At 36.5% G+C, this 19,024-nt stretch overlaps 1 protein-coding gene across 1 annotated transcript; it reads right to left on the bottom strand.

The window, feature by feature from the left end:
- Nucleotides 1-7,798: 7,798 nt before the first annotated feature.
- Nucleotides 7,799-8,773, bottom strand: LOC126001446 (olfactory receptor 11H12-like). The gene has a single exon (XM_049768717.1). The coding sequence runs from the start codon at nucleotides 8,744-8,746 to the stop codon at nucleotides 7,799-7,801; it is 948 nt and encodes a 315-aa protein (XP_049624674.1). The 5' UTR covers nucleotides 8,747-8,773.
- Nucleotides 8,774-19,024: the final 10,251 nt, after the last annotated feature.

Genomic DNA, 19,024 nt, shown 5'->3' on the forward strand with positions numbered 1-19,024 from the left:
AACACAGAACTCACTGTGGAAAGGCCTTGTACTCACAGAATTGAACAGGTCTGTTCTCTGTGCACAGAGTGTGGGATGATAGACTTAAAGTCTCAGAATCCTGGGAAGTGCACTGAGAAATCTAAAGGGAAGTAACTATGGGTTGAAGATTTTAGAGAACTGCATGTTAACAGATCTGCATCCTTTATAATCCATATTTGATTCTTCCCAGATTGAACACATGAAGTTCAAAGTAGACTGTCACCTTCCCAGCAAGTATTGTTGCACCTGATCTTTGAAGGAGAGATAATTCAAGAGGCACAGTCTTGAAACTTGGAGAAGTCTTGTGAGCAAATGTCTAAAAATGCATCATCCTTAATTTCACAAAAATCATGTAATCATGTAAATGTAGATATAATTGAAAATACTTAGCATTGAGACATCCTGTTTCTATGACTGTTTACTTGCCATTTTCAAAGACAAATTCTGAGCCACACTAGTTCCTGACAATTATTCTTTCTCTCAATTGTAGTGGCTGCAACAAATCTCAAACAGAGGAGACACAGTAGCTTTGGAGCAGAGATTCTAGGAATTCAGAATGATTCAGGGTGTGGTTTGCCTTTGTTCTTGGAAAATCAAATTAGAAAAAATGACCTATGACAGCACTTAAATCATTCAAAATGACTGTTCATTTGACCAAATGAATTGTGGCAAACTCTACCAAATGTTTTCTTTAAACTCTGTTTTGCTCCTGATTTGTTTGAAGCTCTGGATAGGACCTGATCTCTGTGTAAAGAGATTCTCCACTCTTACTTTCTTCCTCACCCATTTTTAGTTGGTCTTCCAATTTGTCCACGAAGTGTACCTAATACTGGGCAGCCACTTGTTAAACATTTAGCAATTTAAATGAAGACAGTGAAGACAGATCTGAAATTTCTCAGGAAGGGCTTTTCTCATATTCTGTGGTAAAGGTATGAGTTTTTTTCTGTGACTTTTTTCCCCTCTACATCTTAACTAAATTAATTAATTAATTAATAATTAATTAAACAAGTGCTAGGGTAGAAAGTGTACTAATTTATGAATACTCTAACCTCTCTTCAATCTACATGGTTTCCTCTTTTCCCTATTAACTTACTCTATTTAATGATTTTTTCCCTCTTTTCCAGTCTGGTTATATAAGTTTTTCTCTTGATGTCTGAGAGAATGAGTTTTTCCAGGTCACTTTTCTCCCTTAAAATAAAGGCAGCTGGGGCTACAAAGATCATACAACAGATAGAGTGTTTGCCTTGCATGACGCCAACCGGGTTTGACCTTGGGCATCCCATATGGGTCCAGGAGCCCATCAGGAGTGATTTCTGAAACAACCACTGAGTATCACCAAGTGGTCAAAAGCAAAAAAACCACCCCCTCCAGCCCCCCCAAAAACCCAAATGAAAAGATAAATGCAAATGACTTCTTCCACCTTTACCCTCCTCACAGTTAGATTGCCTTACTGCTATTTATAGTAAATTAGAGGCTCAAAATATTTTTTTAAATATAATAATCTTTATTGTGACCAAAGAGTGAATAACAAATCTTTCACAGTAGTGTTTAAGGTACAATGAGTTAGGGCCATTCCCACCACCAGGGTTGTCCTCCTCCCTCCACCCCTTTTCCCAGCATGTGTCTCATATCTCCCATTTGTCCCCCAGAGTGCTAGTGAAACTGTTCCCCTCTGTGTATAACTTGTTGTAGATAGGGTATCGAACAAAATCTTTTTTCAGAGAACATTACCTTCAAACTAAAGTCAAGCATATGGAGAAAGAAGGAGGAGAAAGGTAAAGTTAACTGGAATTCTATAGGATATGAAACTTAGAGAAACTTCTGTGTTCAGACCCAGTACTAGGTTTTGGTTATTTAATATGACAAAGAGAAAATGGTACTACACTCTGATTGGGCTCAACCTGACCAAAACTCTTTTTTTCTTTCATTTTTTTGTTTTGGAGCTACCCGCTGCTGGATTCAGGGCTATATCTAGCTCAGTGATCAAAGATTGCTCCTGTGTCATAAATTGAGCAGTCCCTTGTGTGCAAAACATATGCTCCAGCCTTGGAACTGTTTCCTTAAACCCTGAATAAAACTTTAAAAAATTACCTATCTATCTATTTTTGGTCGATTTCTTTGTTTTAGTGTGGTTATTGAAGTTATTGCCCCCCACTTATCTTTTTTTTCTCCTTTTTTTTTCTTTTCTCTTTTTTTTTCTTCTTTTCAGATTTCTGGGTGGCACCCGGCAGTGCTCAGGGATTATGCCTGGATCCGGGCTCAGAGATTGCCCCTGGCGGGCATGAGGGACCATGTGTGGCGCAGAGATTCGAGCCGATGACCTCCTACATGAAAGGCAGACGCCTTGCCTCCATGTGATCTCTCAGGCCCCTTCTTTTCCCTCTTCATGGGCTCGGCCATGATGCCTTTCTCAAGACCACGACATTTTTTGTTTGTTCGTTTGTTTGTTTGTTTTGTTCTGTTTTTGGGGTGCTTAGCGTTATTGTTAAAGCAATCATTGGGAAAAAGAATATGGGAGGAATTACTTTTCCCAACTTTAAACTGTACTACAAAGCAACAATTATCAAAACAGCATGGTATTGGAATAAGGATAGGTCCTCAGATCAGTGGAATAGGCTTGAATACTCAGAAAAAGTTCCCCAGAGATACAACCATCTAATTTTTGATAAAGGAGCAGGAAATCCTAAATGGAGCAGGGAAAGCCTTTTCAACAAGTGGTGTTGGCACAATTGGATAGCCACTTGCAAAAAATTAAACTTAGACCCCCAGCTAACATCATGTACAAAGGTAAAATCCAAATGGATTAAAGACCTCGATATCAGCCCCAAAACCATAAGATATATAGAACAGCACATAGGCAAAACACTCCAGGACATTACAGGCATCTTCAAGGAGGAAACTGCACTCTCCAAGCAAGTGAAAGCAGAGATTAACAGATGGGAATATATTAAGCTGAGAAGCTTCTGCACCTCAAAGGAAATAGTGCCCAGGATACAAGAGCCACCCACTGAGTGGGAGAAACTATTCACCCAATACCCATCAGATAAGGGGCTAATCTCCAAAATATACAAGGCACTGACAGAACTTTACAAGAAAAAAACATCTAACCCCATCAAAAAATGGGGAGAAGAAATGAACAGACACTTTGACAAAGAAGAAATACGCATGGCCAAAAGACACATGAAAAAATGTTCCACATCACTAATCATCAGGGAGATGCAAATCAAAACAACGATGAGATACCACCTCACACCCCAGAGAATGGCACACATCACAAAGAATGAGAATAAACAGTGTTGGCGGGGATGTGGAGAGAAAGGAACTCTTATCCACTGCTGGTGGGAATGCTGTCTAGTTCAACCTTTATGGAAAGCAATATGGAGATTCCTCCAAAAACTGGAAATCGAGCTCCCATACGATCCAGCTATACCACTCCTAGGAATATACCCTAGGAACACAAAAATACAATACAAAAACCCCTTCCTTACACCTATATTCATTGCAGCTCTATTTACCATAGCAAGACTCTGGAAACAACCAAGATGCCCTTCAACAGACGAATGGCTAAAGAAACTGTGGTACATATACACAATGGAATATTATGCAGCTGTCAGGAGAGATGAAGTCATGAAATTTTCCTATACATGGATGTACATGGAATCTATTATGCTGAGTGAAATAAGTCAGAGAGAGAGAGAGAGAAAAACGCAGAATGGTCTCACTCATCTATGGGTTTTAAGAAAAATGAAAGACACCCTTGTAATAATAATTTTCAGACACAAAAGAGAAAAGAGCTGGAAGTTCCAGCTCACCTCAGGAAGCTCACCACAAAGAGTGATGAGTTTAGTTAGAGAAATAACTACATTTTGAACTGTCCTAATATTGAGAATGTATGAGGGAAATGTAGAGCCTGTTTAGGGTACAGGCGGGGGTTGGGGGGGGCGGAGGGAGATTTGGGACTTGGGTGATGGGAATGTTGCACTGGTGATGGGTGGTGTTCCTTTTATGACTGAAACCCAAACACAATCATGTATGTAATCAAGGTGTTTAAATAAAAAAAAATTCAATTTCAAAAAAAAAAAAAAAGGAACTCTTAATAGATATTTGACACTTCATCTCGTAGGGGTGGACTGTTTCACCTTCTTTTTCTCCTTCGTCTCTCAAACCGATGGCGAGAGCCTCTAAAAGAATTCTGCTTATTCCTGGCGTATTAGACTTTTACCCCAGTTTATTATTTTTCTCCTCTTCAAACAAAACCACATAACTTGAACTAGCTAGTCCTGCCCCCCAATTAGAGGGGGAAATAAAAGAGGCATCAGGACCAAACAGGTGTAAGACTACGAAGTAATAGGATAGGTACAGAGGGGACCACATATTCTAGCAGCCCTGGGGGTGAGGGAAGAGGATATGGAAGGTAGGACAAAAACGGAGGAGTAGGGAAGACAAATCGGTGATGGGAATCCCTCCTGATTTTATGTAAATATGTACCTAAAATATTATTGTCAACAATATGTAAGCTACTATGATCAAAATAAAATTTATGTTAAAAATTTTTTTTCTGCCTTTTCTCTTAGACTAATAATTACACAGATGTGATCACAGAGATATTACAATATTTTTTCATATCTTATATTTAGATGTTCATTTTTTACCTGACCAAATGAGGCTCTTTTGAATATATGAAGATACTCTGATCTTCTTCATTGATTTTGCTTATTTTAATCAACATTTTTGTTTTTCAGAACTTTTTGCTCACTGCCAGATTTGTCTTTCTTGCCGTTTCCTTGACTATAAAAATGTCTTTGATTATCGAACACCCAAAGATACAGTGCTGAGAAAGGGGCTAATCTTTCCTAAACCTCCATTACTATTCATTACTATTTCTATTTTCTTAATTTATGTCTAAAACATGTGACAGAGTACATAAACTACATACATACAATTCAGTTTCCTTGTTTGCTCATGCAATTTTAAAACTATTCTGATGGTAATGTACTTATCTTGCAAAAGTAAATGTTGCAACCTCCCTTTTATGTAGAGGCCATTATGCAAGGTACTTATTTTTAATCAAAATATGAAATCATAAACGAGTACGGATTGTCATTTTTCCCTGAATTCTGAAGTTTCAACTGCTATCTTCAAATAATAAAATGACTTTGAATAAATAAAATATTTATTTTGAAGATGTAAAATATGTTTAGAGAAGGATTTATCACATAGTAGGGAGAGGGGCTGGTTAAGGCACTTGTCTTCCACTAGTCAGCTAGTTCAATCCTCAAAACCATATATAGATAAAACTCTTTGTACCTCCAGAAATGATCCTTGAGCACAGAACCAGGCATAAGTCTTGAGCACCATCTTTTGTCACCCTAATTTTCTCCTTCACACCCAAAAGTAGAGAGAGCTTTATGGTATTTTCGCCTGATGGTATTTTAGCTATGTCTGTCATACAACTGCCATGGGCTGTCTACCTCTGAAAGTTTTTATGTGAGAAAAAAAAAAAACCCTAGACATTTATTTTACAAAAGCTGTTATTATATGTAACTGAATCAAAACACAAAATCTCTGGGCCCATGGATAGATACAGTTTTTTTTTGTTTCTGTTACTCAAGTAGGTAAAATGTAAAGTAAATGAATACTTTTTATGTCTTCTAATTTTGATTCTTTGCTTCAATGATCATTAAAACATTGACTTTAAAAGTGATTTAAAGTAGTGATAGATGGACAAGTTATATAAAAGAGATGGGCATTTGAAATCATTTGTGAATGGAAGCAGACGTAAATTGAAGGTCAGTAGTCAAAGAAAAATAGTCCAAATTCTTGTTTAATAAAAGATAATTTTCTGTACAGTGGTAATTAAGACATAAAAGGAGAAATCAAAACTTGTAGATGAGAAATAAAAACATGTAGAGAAACCATACTATTTAGTATTGGTGATTCATTTGATTGCTTGTTACTTTCCCGTCTTTCCTTCTTTACACTCCAAGGAACAGAACAAAATTTACCAGGCAGTTTGCTACTATAGGCCTCATTTATTTAGAAAAAAAATGGATTCTGAGTAAAATTGAAGTACCTGGGATCCAACATTACTCCACTTCATAGAATAACCCCCTTAAAATAAAGTCTTTACAACAGTAGGAAACAGGTATTACAAGATTTGGCAAAGACAAAAACATTCTCCAATTTTAAGTTGTTTTATTTTTTCCCAATGATGGGAATTAAACTCAGGGCCTCACACATGCAGTTCAAGTGTCCGGTTGTTTAATTACATCACTAACTGCCTTCTTATTCTTAATATTTTGTGTTGTTTGCTTTTAACTACTTGCAGGGCTGCTCAGGAGATCATGAGTGCTGGCAATCAAAGTTCTTAGAAGTACTTATAAGTTCAAGATAAGTACAAAGTTCAATCCTCAAAACCATATATAGATAGCTCTCTTTGTACCTACAGTAGTGATTACTGAACACAGAACCAGGCATAAGTCTTGAGCACCATCTTTTGTCACCCAAAATTATTTTCTCCTTCACACCCAAAAGTGGTAATTAGGGCATATAAAGGAGAAATCAAAACTTGTAGATGAGAAATAAAAACATGGAGAGAAATCATGGAAGAAATAAAAACATAGAAATTGTAAGAGAAATAAAAACATGTAGAGAAAAGTGGGCCTTCTATTAAAAGTTTTTTTGGGGGTGGGGCTCACTTGTGATGCTCAGGGGTTACTCTTGGCTATGCGCTCAGAAATCGCTCCTAACTTGGGGGACCATATGGGATGCCGGGGATCAAACTGCAGTCTATCCTAGGCTAGCACTGGCAAGGCAGATGCCTTACCACTTGCACCACTGCTCCGGACCCTAAAATTTCTTCTTTTTAAAGGCCTCTTCTCCCTTTTATTGGGACACAAAATTCATTCCAATAAAATATCTCTGTAGATCTATTCAGAAACAAATAAAACTAGTATTTTATCATTATATTATTATAAATATAAATTATAAAGACAATTTAAATTATATAAATGATAAAATTATAATTTAAATTATATAAATGATAAAAATATTGTGTTTTGAACATAAGTAATGTATTCCCAATTACATTATTTCTCACTCCAAATTTGGATTAAGATGTACTATTAGCTAAAACCTAGTTGACTCGCAAGTGGTAATTTACATAGATAAAATATTTCTATTCAAACAACTTCTTTACTATTTTGATTGATGCTGTCATACTTAGAATTAGAATTTTTCCCTTTAGGTACTGAAAAGGTGATGTATAATGGAAATCACATACATCTAGATGCCATTAAGTCAATATATTATTATTGTCCCATAGAAATTTGGATAATTGCTTCTAAGGATTTTTTTTACCAATAATTACTCTATTACAAAAATAATTATATTAATATGATTAAACCAAAGTCAGAACAAAATTAATTTTACTTATAATCAACTAAAACAAAATTACATAAGTATTTGATTCCAGAATTTTAATCTAAGATAGCAAATTCAGCATGGTTATTTTCTTCACAAATAAATTATAAAAATTACTGAGATCATATACAAGCACACATAGTCTTAGCTAACATACAATCTAATCATCAAAGAGCAACTCAACATTTTAATTTATTTATATAATCTTTCTGCGTTATGATTACTGTTAGCCCCACCATTATAGATATGGTTCAATATCAGCAGTTTCAGGTCTGAAGATTTGTTTAACTATGTAATTCTGGTTGTTTTAGCTAGATTATACTGACCTGATAATAGAGAGAACATCTAGTATGTCTTAGATTATAGTGACAGTTCCTAAAAGTTTCCTCAGAGCTGTCTTTATCTCTTTGTTTCGGAGACTATAGATGAGGGGATTGAAGAGTGGAGTCACCATTGCATAGAATAAAGTTGCAATTTTCTGCATCCCAACAGAATTTCCAAGTCCTGGGCTCACATACATGATCATCAGAGATCCATAGAATAGTGATACTACAGCCAAATGAGACCCACAGGTGGAGAAGGCTTTATGTCTCCCAGTAGCAGAAGGCATACGTATCACAGCTAACAGGACAAGAGAATAGGACCCAAGTATCAAGATGAAATTACCAAAGATAACCATTGAGCTGAGAGTATAGCAAAGCAGCTGGGTTTTAGGAGCAGAGGTACACATCAACATAAATAGTGGCCCTGGGTCACACACAATATGGTCAATGATATTTGGTCCACAGAAGGGCATTTGAGAAATGAGGACAATGGGGATCAGAAACCACAAAAACCCAAACAACCAGCAAATAATGACCAGTTTGGTACATAAAGGCACAGTCATTATATTAGGGTAGTGCAAGGGTTGACAAATAGCTAGATACCTATCAAAGGCCATGACAGTTAAAAGGAAGCATTCAGATGTTCCCAAAGAAAAGAAGAAATAAAATTGGAGAAAACACCCAGCAAATGATATAATCTTATTTTCTGAGAGGAAGTTGACCAACATCTTGGGCACGGTAGAGGAGACATACCAGATCTCTAAAAAGGAGAAATTTCCCAGTAATATGTACATGGGAGTATGGAGTCGCTGATCACACCTCAGTGCACAAACAATGGCCCCATTCCCTGATAGGGTCAGAGCATATGTTGTAGTGAAGAATGAGAAAAGGAGTACCTGAACCTTCCACTTACAAGAAAAACCTAGGAGTATAAATTCTCTTACAAAAGTAAAGCTGGAGTTTGACTTAGAGATATTCATTGTGTCCGAAACCTGAAAGGTCAAGAGTTATAGTAGTATCAGTTAGGCAAATTTCAAAGGTGTTACTTTTTAAGAATAAAAAAGATAATACGAAACAATTTTTCAAGTATTGGTAAGAAAATGTAGTCTATTTATATTCTGAGTTTGGGACATAATATATAGCTGACTGTACATAAACAACATTTGCCTGTTTGCAGGTCTCTTTCTTATTATAGTACTATTATAAAACTGGATAAAATGAAATTTACTTTTTAAGCTTTACATTTGGGGATAAAAGTGAGCTATGATAATTTCTAGATAGAGTATAACACATTGTCTAATTTATCCTTTATGGAAAACAATATGGAGTTTCCTCAAAAACTGGAAATTGAGCTCCCATATGATCCAGCCATACCATTCCTAGGGATATGCCCTAGGAATACAAAAACACAATACAAAAATATCTCTGCACACCTATAGTCATTGCAGAGCTATTTACAATATCCAGAATCAGAAAACAACTAAGATACTCTTCAACAGATGAATGGTTAAAGAAGCTGTCATACATATACACAATGGAATATTATGCAGCTGTCAGGAGAGATGAAATCATGAAATTTTCCTATACATGGATGTACATGGAAACTATTATGCTGAGTAAAATAAGTCAGAGAAAGAGAGACAGACACAGAATAGTCTCACTCATCTATGGCTTTTAAGAAAAATAAAAGTCATTATTGTAATAATGCCCAGAGACAATAGAGATGAGGGCTAGAAGGGCTGGGGGGCTGGAAGGACTGGTTCACGACAAGAGTAGTGAGTGCAGTTAGAGAAATAATTACACTGACAACTATCATGTCAATGTCTATGAGTGAGAGAAGTAGAATGAATCTCTTAAATACAGACAAGGTGGGGTGGGGGTAGGAGGGAGATGGGGGTCATTGGTGATGGGAATGTTGCACTGGTGAAGGTGATGCTCTTTTAATGACTGAAACCCAACTACAATCATGCTTATAATCATGGTGCTTAAATAAAGATATTGTTAAAAATAATATCATTGTAAAAAAAAAGAATGTAACACATTAACATAATAAATGTATTAGTCTTTTTTCCTAAACCTTGCTATAAAATTACAATCTCAGTGAGGGAGATTTTAATTTATACTTTATATCTCAGCTAAACATATGACTTGGGGCTAGAGAGGAATACAGAGATTAAGGAGCTTGCCATGCATGAGGCTAATTCTGGCTCAAGTGTTAGATCACTTGTTCTTCCAACCCTCCAAACAATGCCACTGCCCCAATAAGAAAAATAAGATAATACTTAATATATTAATAAAATATAAAAATGGATTTATTTTTCAGTGAGATGGTAATAATTTTAAAGTTTAGTCATATATGCATTTATGCCATTTTTACTCTTGACTTAAGCAGTTAAAAATGTAATGGTATAATATTACTTACCAAATTGACTTTTAATTTTCTGATAGTATAATGCCTTCTTTAGAAAATATTTGCTCACTCTTTTACCTATTGACAAAATTTCAAACACACAAACTAAGTATGCAAATTTACTCTTTATGTCTTATAAAACTTTTTTCTTATATTATTATCTAAAAATAAAATAATTATAATATTCTACAGAAATAAATACATTCTTTTTTGTCATAAGTAAATTTTCTTTATTCCATGTTCTAATATAAATAATGCTAGTGAACAAGATGGATCTAGGTTTCCTACACAAATACAGTTTCAACAGAAATTTTTCTTCTACCTTCTCCATATTAATACCTTAAGAAGTCTTTTAAAATTATTTTATTGAAATAATGCTTATAGTTTTCAGTAATAAATATATTAAAGAAATCCTCCAAATTAGAAACATTATTAGATCAATATTAAGAAATCATGGAATAAAAGGAGATTGATATAGATACTCATGATTCTCTATAGGGATCAAGAAGTAAAATGAGAACAGCTTTAACATTAACCGTCTCTCTCTAATACCTATTTGATAAGTCATATTCTGTTTCTAGCAGGTAGAGTTTTATTGTGACACAAAAGTTAAGATTACACTTCCTTTATCTTGTATTCTCCTGGGACTTGGTCTCTAAATTATTAGAAAAGTTCTCCAAGTCACTGTTCATAATTAGACAGCCTCTTAAGAACCAATAAAGAGTAACACCAACTTTCTGAGGCTTTATAATTTATGGAGCAACTTGTCCATCTCAAGTATTATTTCAAAAGCTTCCCATGAGGCTAAATTTGAGGAGCAGGACACAAAGCTTCACCAAAATTCTGATAGGAGTTTGAGAAGTTTCAAATATTTCTGTGTGAATATTGGTGAAGTATAGAAATAGAAAAATTTTAAAATATAGAATGTGTAGGACATAAAAAAACAACAATTTATAGAACTTGGAGTGACATTTCAAAGAACAGCATGGCATTTATAAATGAAACAAGAAAAATTTGTTCAAATAAAATTTACCATGATGTTTCCTTTACATTTTTCTTCTAAGTACTCTTTTTATTCCTAAATTTTTGTTTAATTATATTTTTGTGATATCTATCATACACAGATTGTCAGGCTTATTTGTGAACTTTTATATTATCCATTCCAGATGATAAAAACTTTGAATTAACTAATTAATTCTTGAGTTATCACATGGCTTCATCATTTTGCATTTGAAATGAAATTTTTCCTGTTATTTTAATAGCAAGTTAGTAACACACAAATTTTACATTTCTATCAAAAGTGATGGGTAGGCATGGGAGAGAGAGTATAGTGGATTAAGGTGCTAGCCATGCATGTAGCTAATTTGGGTTTGATCCCAGACAATGAATATGGTCCCCGAGAACTGCCAGGAATGATCATGATCCCTTAGTACAGAGCCAAGAGTAAGTCCTGAGTATAGCAGAGTGTGACACAAAAAGAGTCTCACACAAAAAGAACTGATTTATATTTATATAAAAATATGAGCTAGTTCAGGGGTCAGAGTGATAGTACAGTGGGTAGAGTGATTGCTTTGCAAGAGGCTGGTGTGAGTTTGATTCCGGTACCACATATAGTCCCCTGAGCACTGCTAGGAGTGTTTTTTTTTCTTTATTTGAACATCTTGATTACATAAATGATTGTGATTAGGTTTCAGTCATGTAAAGAACACCCTCTTCACCAGTGCAAAATTCCCACCACCAATGTCCCCAATCTTCCTCCATCCCACCCCACCTGTGCTCCAGACAGGCTTTCCAGTTCCCTCATTCATTCACTTGTTTATGGTAGTTCTCTGTGTAGTTATTTCTATAGCTGTACTCACCACTCTTTGTGGTGAGCTTCATGGAGTGAGCTGGTGTTCCAGCCCTCCTCTCATTGTCTCTGAGGATTGTTACAAAAATGACTTTTATTTTTCTTAAAACCCATAGATGAGTGAGACTATTCTGCGTCTCTCTCTCTCCCTCTGACTTATTTCACTCAGCATGATAGATTCCATGTACATCCATGTATAGGAAAATTTCATGACTTCATCTCTCCTGACAGCAGCATAATATTCTATTGTGTATATGTACCACCGTTTCTTTAGCCATTCGTCTGATGAAGGACATCTTGGTTGTTTCCAGAGCCTGGTTATTGTGAATAGTGCTGCAATAAATATAGGTGTGAGAAAGGGTTTTTTATTGCATTGTTGTGTTCTTAGGGTATATCCCTAGGAGTGGAATAGCTGGGTCGAATGGGAGCTCAATTTCCAGATTTTGAAGGAATCTCCATATCGCTTTCCATAGAGGCTGTACTAGGCGGCATTCCCACCAGCAATGGGTAAGAGTTCCTTTCTCTCCACATCCCCGCCAGCACTGATTGTTCTCATTCTTTGTGATGTGCGCCAATCTATGCGGTGTGAGGTGGTATCTCATCGTTGTTTTGATTTGCATCTCCCTGATGACTAATGACGAGGAGCATTTTTTCATGTGCCTTTTGGCCATTTGTATTTCTTTTTTATCAAAGTGTCTGTTCATTTCTTCTTCCCATTTTTTGATGGGATTAGATGTTTTTTTCTTGTAAAGTTCTGTCAGTGCCCTGTATATTTTGAATATAAGGCCATTATCTGAAGGGTATTGGGTGAATAGTTTCTCCCACTCGGTGGGTGATTCTTATATCCTGGGCACTATTTCTTTTGAGGTGCAGAAGCTTCTCAGCTTAATGTATTCCCATCTGTTGATCTCTGCTTCCACTTGTTTGGAAAGTGCAGTTTCCTCCTTGAAGGTACATTTTGTCTCAATGTCATGGAGTGTTCTACCGACGTGTTGTTCTATATACCTTATGGTATCCAGTCTGATATCAAGGTCTTTAATCCATTTGGATTTTACCTTCTTACATGATGTTAACTGGGGGTCTATGTTCGCTTTTTTGCAAGTGGCTAACCAGTTCTGCCAGCACCACTTCTTGAAGAGGTTTTCCCTGTTCCACTTAGGATTTCTTGCTCCTTTGTCGAAAATTAGGTAATTGTATGTCTGGGGAACGTTGTCTGAGAACTCAAGCCTATTCCACTGATCTGAGGGTCTGTCTTTATTCCAATACCATGCTGTTTTGATAACTATTGCTTTGTAGTACAGTTTAAAGTTGGGGAAAGTAATGCCTCCCATCTTCCTTTTCCCTAGGAATGCTTTAGCTATTCGAGGGTGTTAATTGTTCCAGATGAACTTCAAAAGTGTTTGATCCACTTCTTTGAAGAATGTCATGTGTATTTTTATGGGGATCGCATTAAATCTGTATCATGCTTTGGGGAGTATTGCCATTTTAATGATGTTAATCCTGCCAATCCATGAGCAGGGTATGTGTTTCTATTTCCGTGTGTCCTCTCTTATTTCTTGGAGCAGGGCTTTATAGTTTTCTTTGTATAGGTCCTTCACGTCTTTGGTCAAGTTGACTCCAAGATATTTGAGTTTTTGTGGCACTATTGTGAATGGGATTGCCTTTCTGACTTCCATCTCTTCCCTATCATTATTGGTATATTAAAAGGCCATTGATTTCTGTGTGTTAATTTTGTAGCCTGCCACCTTGCTATATGAGTCTATTTTTTGTAGAAGCTTTTTGGTAGAGTTTTTAGGGTTTTCTAAGTAGAGTATCATGTTGTCTGCAAACAACGAGAGCTTGACTTCTTCCTTTCCTATCTGGATTTCCTTGATATCTTTTTCTTGCCTGATCGCTATAGCAAGAACTTCCAGTACTATGTTGAAGAGGAGTGGTGAGAGAGGACAGCTTTGTCTTGTACCAGAATTTAGAGGAAATGCTTTTAGTTTTTCTCCATTGAGGATAATATTTGCCATTGACTTGTGGTAGACGGCTTCAACTAGATTGAGAAAGGTTCCTTCCATTCCCATCTTGCTGAGAGTTTTGATCAAGAATGGGTGTTAGACCTTATCAAATGCTTTCTCTGCATCTATTGGTATGATCATGTCATTTTTATTTTTCTTGTTGTTGATGTTGTGTATGATGTTAATAGATTTACAGATGTTAAACCATCCTTGCATTCCTGGGATAAAACCTACTTGGTCATCTTCTTGATGATGAATTGGATCCTATTTGCCAGGATTTTGTTGAAGATCTTTGCATCAGCATTCATCAGGGATATTGGTCTGTAATTTTCTTTTTTGGCAGCATCTTTGTCTGGTTTTGGTATCAAGGTGATGTTGGCTTCATAAAAGCTGTTTGGGAGTGTTCCCATTTTTTCAATTTCGTGAAAGAGCTTGGCTAGGATTGGTAGTAGCTCCTCTTGAAAGATTTAAAAAAATTCATCAGGAAAACCATCTGGGCCTTGGCTTTTCTTTTTGGGCAGATGTTTGATTACAGTTTCAATTTCCTCAGTAGTGATGGGGTGTTTAGATATGCTACATCCTCCTTACTTAAATGTGGAAGGTTATAAGTGTCCAAGAATTTTTCCATTTCTTCTAGGTTCTCATGTTTTGTAGCATAAAGTTTCGCAAAGTAGTCTCTGATGACCCTTTGGATCTCTGCAATTTCTGTCGTGATCTCCCCCTTTTCATTTCTAATACGGTTTATCAGATTTCTCTCTCTCTCTTTCTTTGTGAGTTTTGCCAATGGTCTATCAATCTTGTTTATTTTTTCGAAGAACCAGCTTCTGCTTTCATTGATCTTTCGGATTGCTTTTTGGTTTTCCACTTCATTGAGTTCTGCTTTCAGCTTTGTTATTTCCTTCTGTCTCCCTATTTTTGGTTTCTTTTGTTGGTCATTTTCTAATTTTTTGAGCTGCGTCATTAAGTTATTCAGGTATGCTCCTTCTTCCTTCCTGATGTGTGCTTGTAGAGCTAAAAATTTTCCACTCAGTACCGCTTTTTCTGTGTCCCAAAGATTCTGGCAGTTTGTGACTTCATTATCATTTGTTTCCAGGAAAGTTTTGATTTCCTTTTTGATTTCATCTCGGACCCACTGGTTGTTCAGTAGCATGGTGTTTAATTTCCAATTGTTAAAGTTTTTCTTCTGTGTGGCTTTGTAGTTCACATCTAATTTCAGAGTCTTGTGGTCAGCATAGGTAGCCTGCAAGATTTCTATCCTCTTGATTTTATGGAGGTATGTTTTATGTGTCAGTATGTAGTCTATTCTGGAGAATGACCCATGTACATTGGAAAATAATGTGTATCCAGGTTTTGGGATGGAGTGTCCTGTATATATCTACTAGTCCTATTTCTTCCATAAATCTTTTCAGGGCTAGTATGTTTTTGTTGGGTTTCAGTCTGGATGACCTATCAAGTGTTGATAGGGCTGTGTTGAAGTATCCCACAATGATTGTGTTATTATTGATTTATTCTTTCAGATTTGTCAGTAATTGTATTAGATAATTTGCTGGTCTCTTATTAGGTGCATATATGTTTAATAGTCTGATTTTTTCCTGTTGCACATATCCCTTGATTAGTACATAGTGTACATCTTTCTCCATTACCACTTTTCTGAGTATGAAGTTGGTGTCATCAGATATTAATATGACCACCCAAGCTTTTTTGCGGGTGTTGTTTGCTTGGATGATTTTCCTCCAGCCTTTGATTTTGAGTCTATGTTTGTTCTGACTATTCACATGTGTTTCTTGTAGGCAGCATAAGGTTGGAGTCATCTTTTTGACCAATTTTGTCACTCTGTGTCTTTTAATTGGTGAATTTAGTCCATTGACATTGAGGAGATGATTGTCATAGGATTTAATGTCATCTTTGTAGATAAGTTTGCTGTGTTTGTTGGTCTCTCTTGTCTTAGAGTAGACCTGTCAATTATTCCTTTAAGGCTGGTTTATCATCTGTGAAGTTTCTGAGCTGTTGTTTATCCATGTAGTTGTGTATTCTTCCTTCAAACCTGAATGTGAGTCGGGCTGGGTGAAGTATTCTCGGTGAGGCATTCATTTCATTCAGTCTTGTCACAATATCCCACCACTGTCTTCTGGCCTTGAGAGTTTCTTGTGACATATCTGCTGTAAGTCTTAGGGATCCTCCTTTGAATGTAATTTCCCTTTTTGATCTTGGTGCTTTCAGTATTCTATCTCTATCTATGGGATTTGTCATTGTAACGAGGATATGTCTTGGGGTGTTTTTCTTTGGGTCTCTTTTAGCTGGTACTCTTCGGGCATGCAGGATTTGATTGCATGTAGTCTTTAACTCTGGGAGTATCTCTTTGATGATGTTTTTGACAGTTGATTCTTCCTGGAGATCTCCTTCCTGGGTTTCTGGCACTCCAATGATTCTTATGTTGTTTCTGTTGAGTCTGTCAAAGACTTCTATTTTCATCTGTTCGCATGCCTTGAGTACTTTTTCCATTGCCTGTTCGTTTGTCTTAAGATTCTTTTCCAATTTCTTCTGTTGTGTTGAGTTTTTCTCCATCACATCTTCCAGTACTCTCATTCTCTCCTCAGTTGCTAATACCCCGTTGGCGAGGCTATCCAATGAGTTTTTCAGTTGAGCAACCGTGTTTTTCAGATCTGTTATTTCAGTTTGGAGTTTTCTGATTTCTGTCTTTGTGTTCTTTTCAGATCGATCTATGGTTTTTTTGAGTTCTATGAACATATTTCATATTTCTATTCTAAACTCCTTATCTGAAAGGTTAATAAGGTGATTGGAATTTATTAGGTCATCTGAGCTTTTGTCTTCATTCTCTGTGGATGGTGTTTGCCTGCGAGGTTTCCCCATTGTCACGCTTGTATTGTGGTTTTTCCTGCGTGTTGTGGTGGGGTTCATTGGTTAGAAAGAGTGCCGGCCTCCAAGCGGCCATGCTCTTCTGCTGCCTCTAGTTGACAGTCCTCAGAGTGAACAAAGGCACAGCAGGGTAGAGCCTCCACAGGCCAGAGACCTCAGCTTATTGGACAGGAACCCCCGCAGCAGCCAGAATGTACTCATTCAGCAAAGGCAGAGCAGGGCAGAGCGATCCCCGCAGCCAGAATATACTCACTCAGCCACTTCAAAATGCAGTTTTTTTGGGGTGCGCTCCCTAGGCCTCTGAGGAAATTCAGAAGCACAGGCACAGACTAGGAGTGATTCTTAAATGCAGAGGCAGGAGTAACTTCTGAGCATTGCCAGTTATGCCCCCAAAACAAAACAAAAAACAAACAAAACAAAAATGAGCCAATCCAAACTTACAAAGCCAATTATACTTGTTTCACTGATCAGAATGAATTAGTTTTCTTAATATATCTAGTATATAAAACTGAGATTGGTGATAGCTCAGAGGTCAGAGGCACATACTTCACATCTTCAGAAACCCAGGCCAAACCCTGCCCATTTTAGGTCCTTTGAACTATGTTGGATGTAGCTGGGGTTGTAGGTGGCTTACCACACTACTAACTAAGCTTATCATTGGTCTAGCCAGGCTGAGTGAAAACCAAATCACTTGAGCACTGCTTGTGAGCCCACTTTTTCTTGTAATGTAAATATGTTCTAGTCATTGAATTTTATTTCTGATAAATTACTTTCAAAATTATATTAGTCAGATTGCTTTGTAATATAATAATGCTTTACACATAATTACCAATATCCTATTGACTTCAAAGAGCTTGGATGAATACTAAATTAATAATTAATGAAAATACTTAGATACTATCCAGTTAAAAATTAGAATGCAAAAAGACTGATTATTATAGATTTTTTTGTTTATATTTTATGTTTCATAATTATATCAGATAATAGTGATAGGGTGTTTTACTGCCTCTACACCATGTTAAGGCAGATGTTTATTTTTACATCAATAAAGAACACAAAAAGGAATGTGACTATAGAACTTAATAAATATTGTGCTGTTTTGAGAAGTTGATAGTGTATGTATGGATCACACATCTTGAGTACAAACATCCTTATTTTCTTTATGCTAGCAAGTAAATAGCAATTAAACACCTAATTGATGCCTAATGGATTAAGAACTGAAGTTGAAGAGTTATAATGTGGTGGGGAGGGCTAGTGTGGTGTTTTTTTTTTCCCCCATAGACACAGTAAGTATTGGGGAAATTATTAAGGGAATTCCTTTGGCTAAGAGATACAGGATTTTTCCAACTTTGAAGTATACTGCCATGGGAATAACTACAGGCTCTGGACATGCTCATTATTGAACCCTAGTATCTCTTTTATGGTGCTATGAAATGTTCTGCTCAATTGTGTTTGACAAAATCAGTCCTCTGTAATTTGAGATCTTGGTGTTTGTACAGGCCATAGGACAAAGTCTAGGATATAATTTTTTATGGTTCTAGAAGTTCTGCTCTGTCACGGTTGTTGTAGTCAGTCTTCTGTAATTAGTAATCTTGCTTCTTTTGCATAGATCCTAGGACAAAGTCTAGGATAGATTTTTTTTCTTTTTTTTCTTTCGGTTTTTGTATCACACCCGGCAGCGCTCAGGGGTTACTCCTGGCTCTATGCTCTGAAATCACTCCTGGCAGGCGCAGGGGACCACATGGGATGTCGAGATTCAATCCACCGACCTTCTGCATGCAAGGCAAACACCTTATCTCCATGCTATCTCTCTGGCCTCAATAGAGTCTTTTATGGTTCTAGAAGTTCTGCTCAGTCACAGTTGTCAAAGTCAGATCTTTGAAATTAGAGATCTTCGTTTTTGTATAAATCATAGGTGGAAACTTAGGCTTGGGTCTTTCTTATTGGTCCCAGGAAAAGTTCTGCTTAGTTGGGTTGTGAAAGTCAATCTTCTGTAATTAGTGATCTTGGTTTTTGTACAGATCAAAAGATGGAGTGTCTTCTGATTTTATCTTACTGTTAGGTGATGAGGTAGGGCAACCTGCTCTTAGGTCAGTTTGTTGCTCTTCGTCAGGATGTC

This window comes from Suncus etruscus, chromosome 2, assembly GCF_024139225.1.
Source record: "Suncus etruscus isolate mSunEtr1 chromosome 2, mSunEtr1.pri.cur, whole genome shotgun sequence".
NCBI classification, from domain to species: domain Eukaryota; kingdom Metazoa; phylum Chordata; class Mammalia; order Eulipotyphla; family Soricidae; genus Suncus; species Suncus etruscus.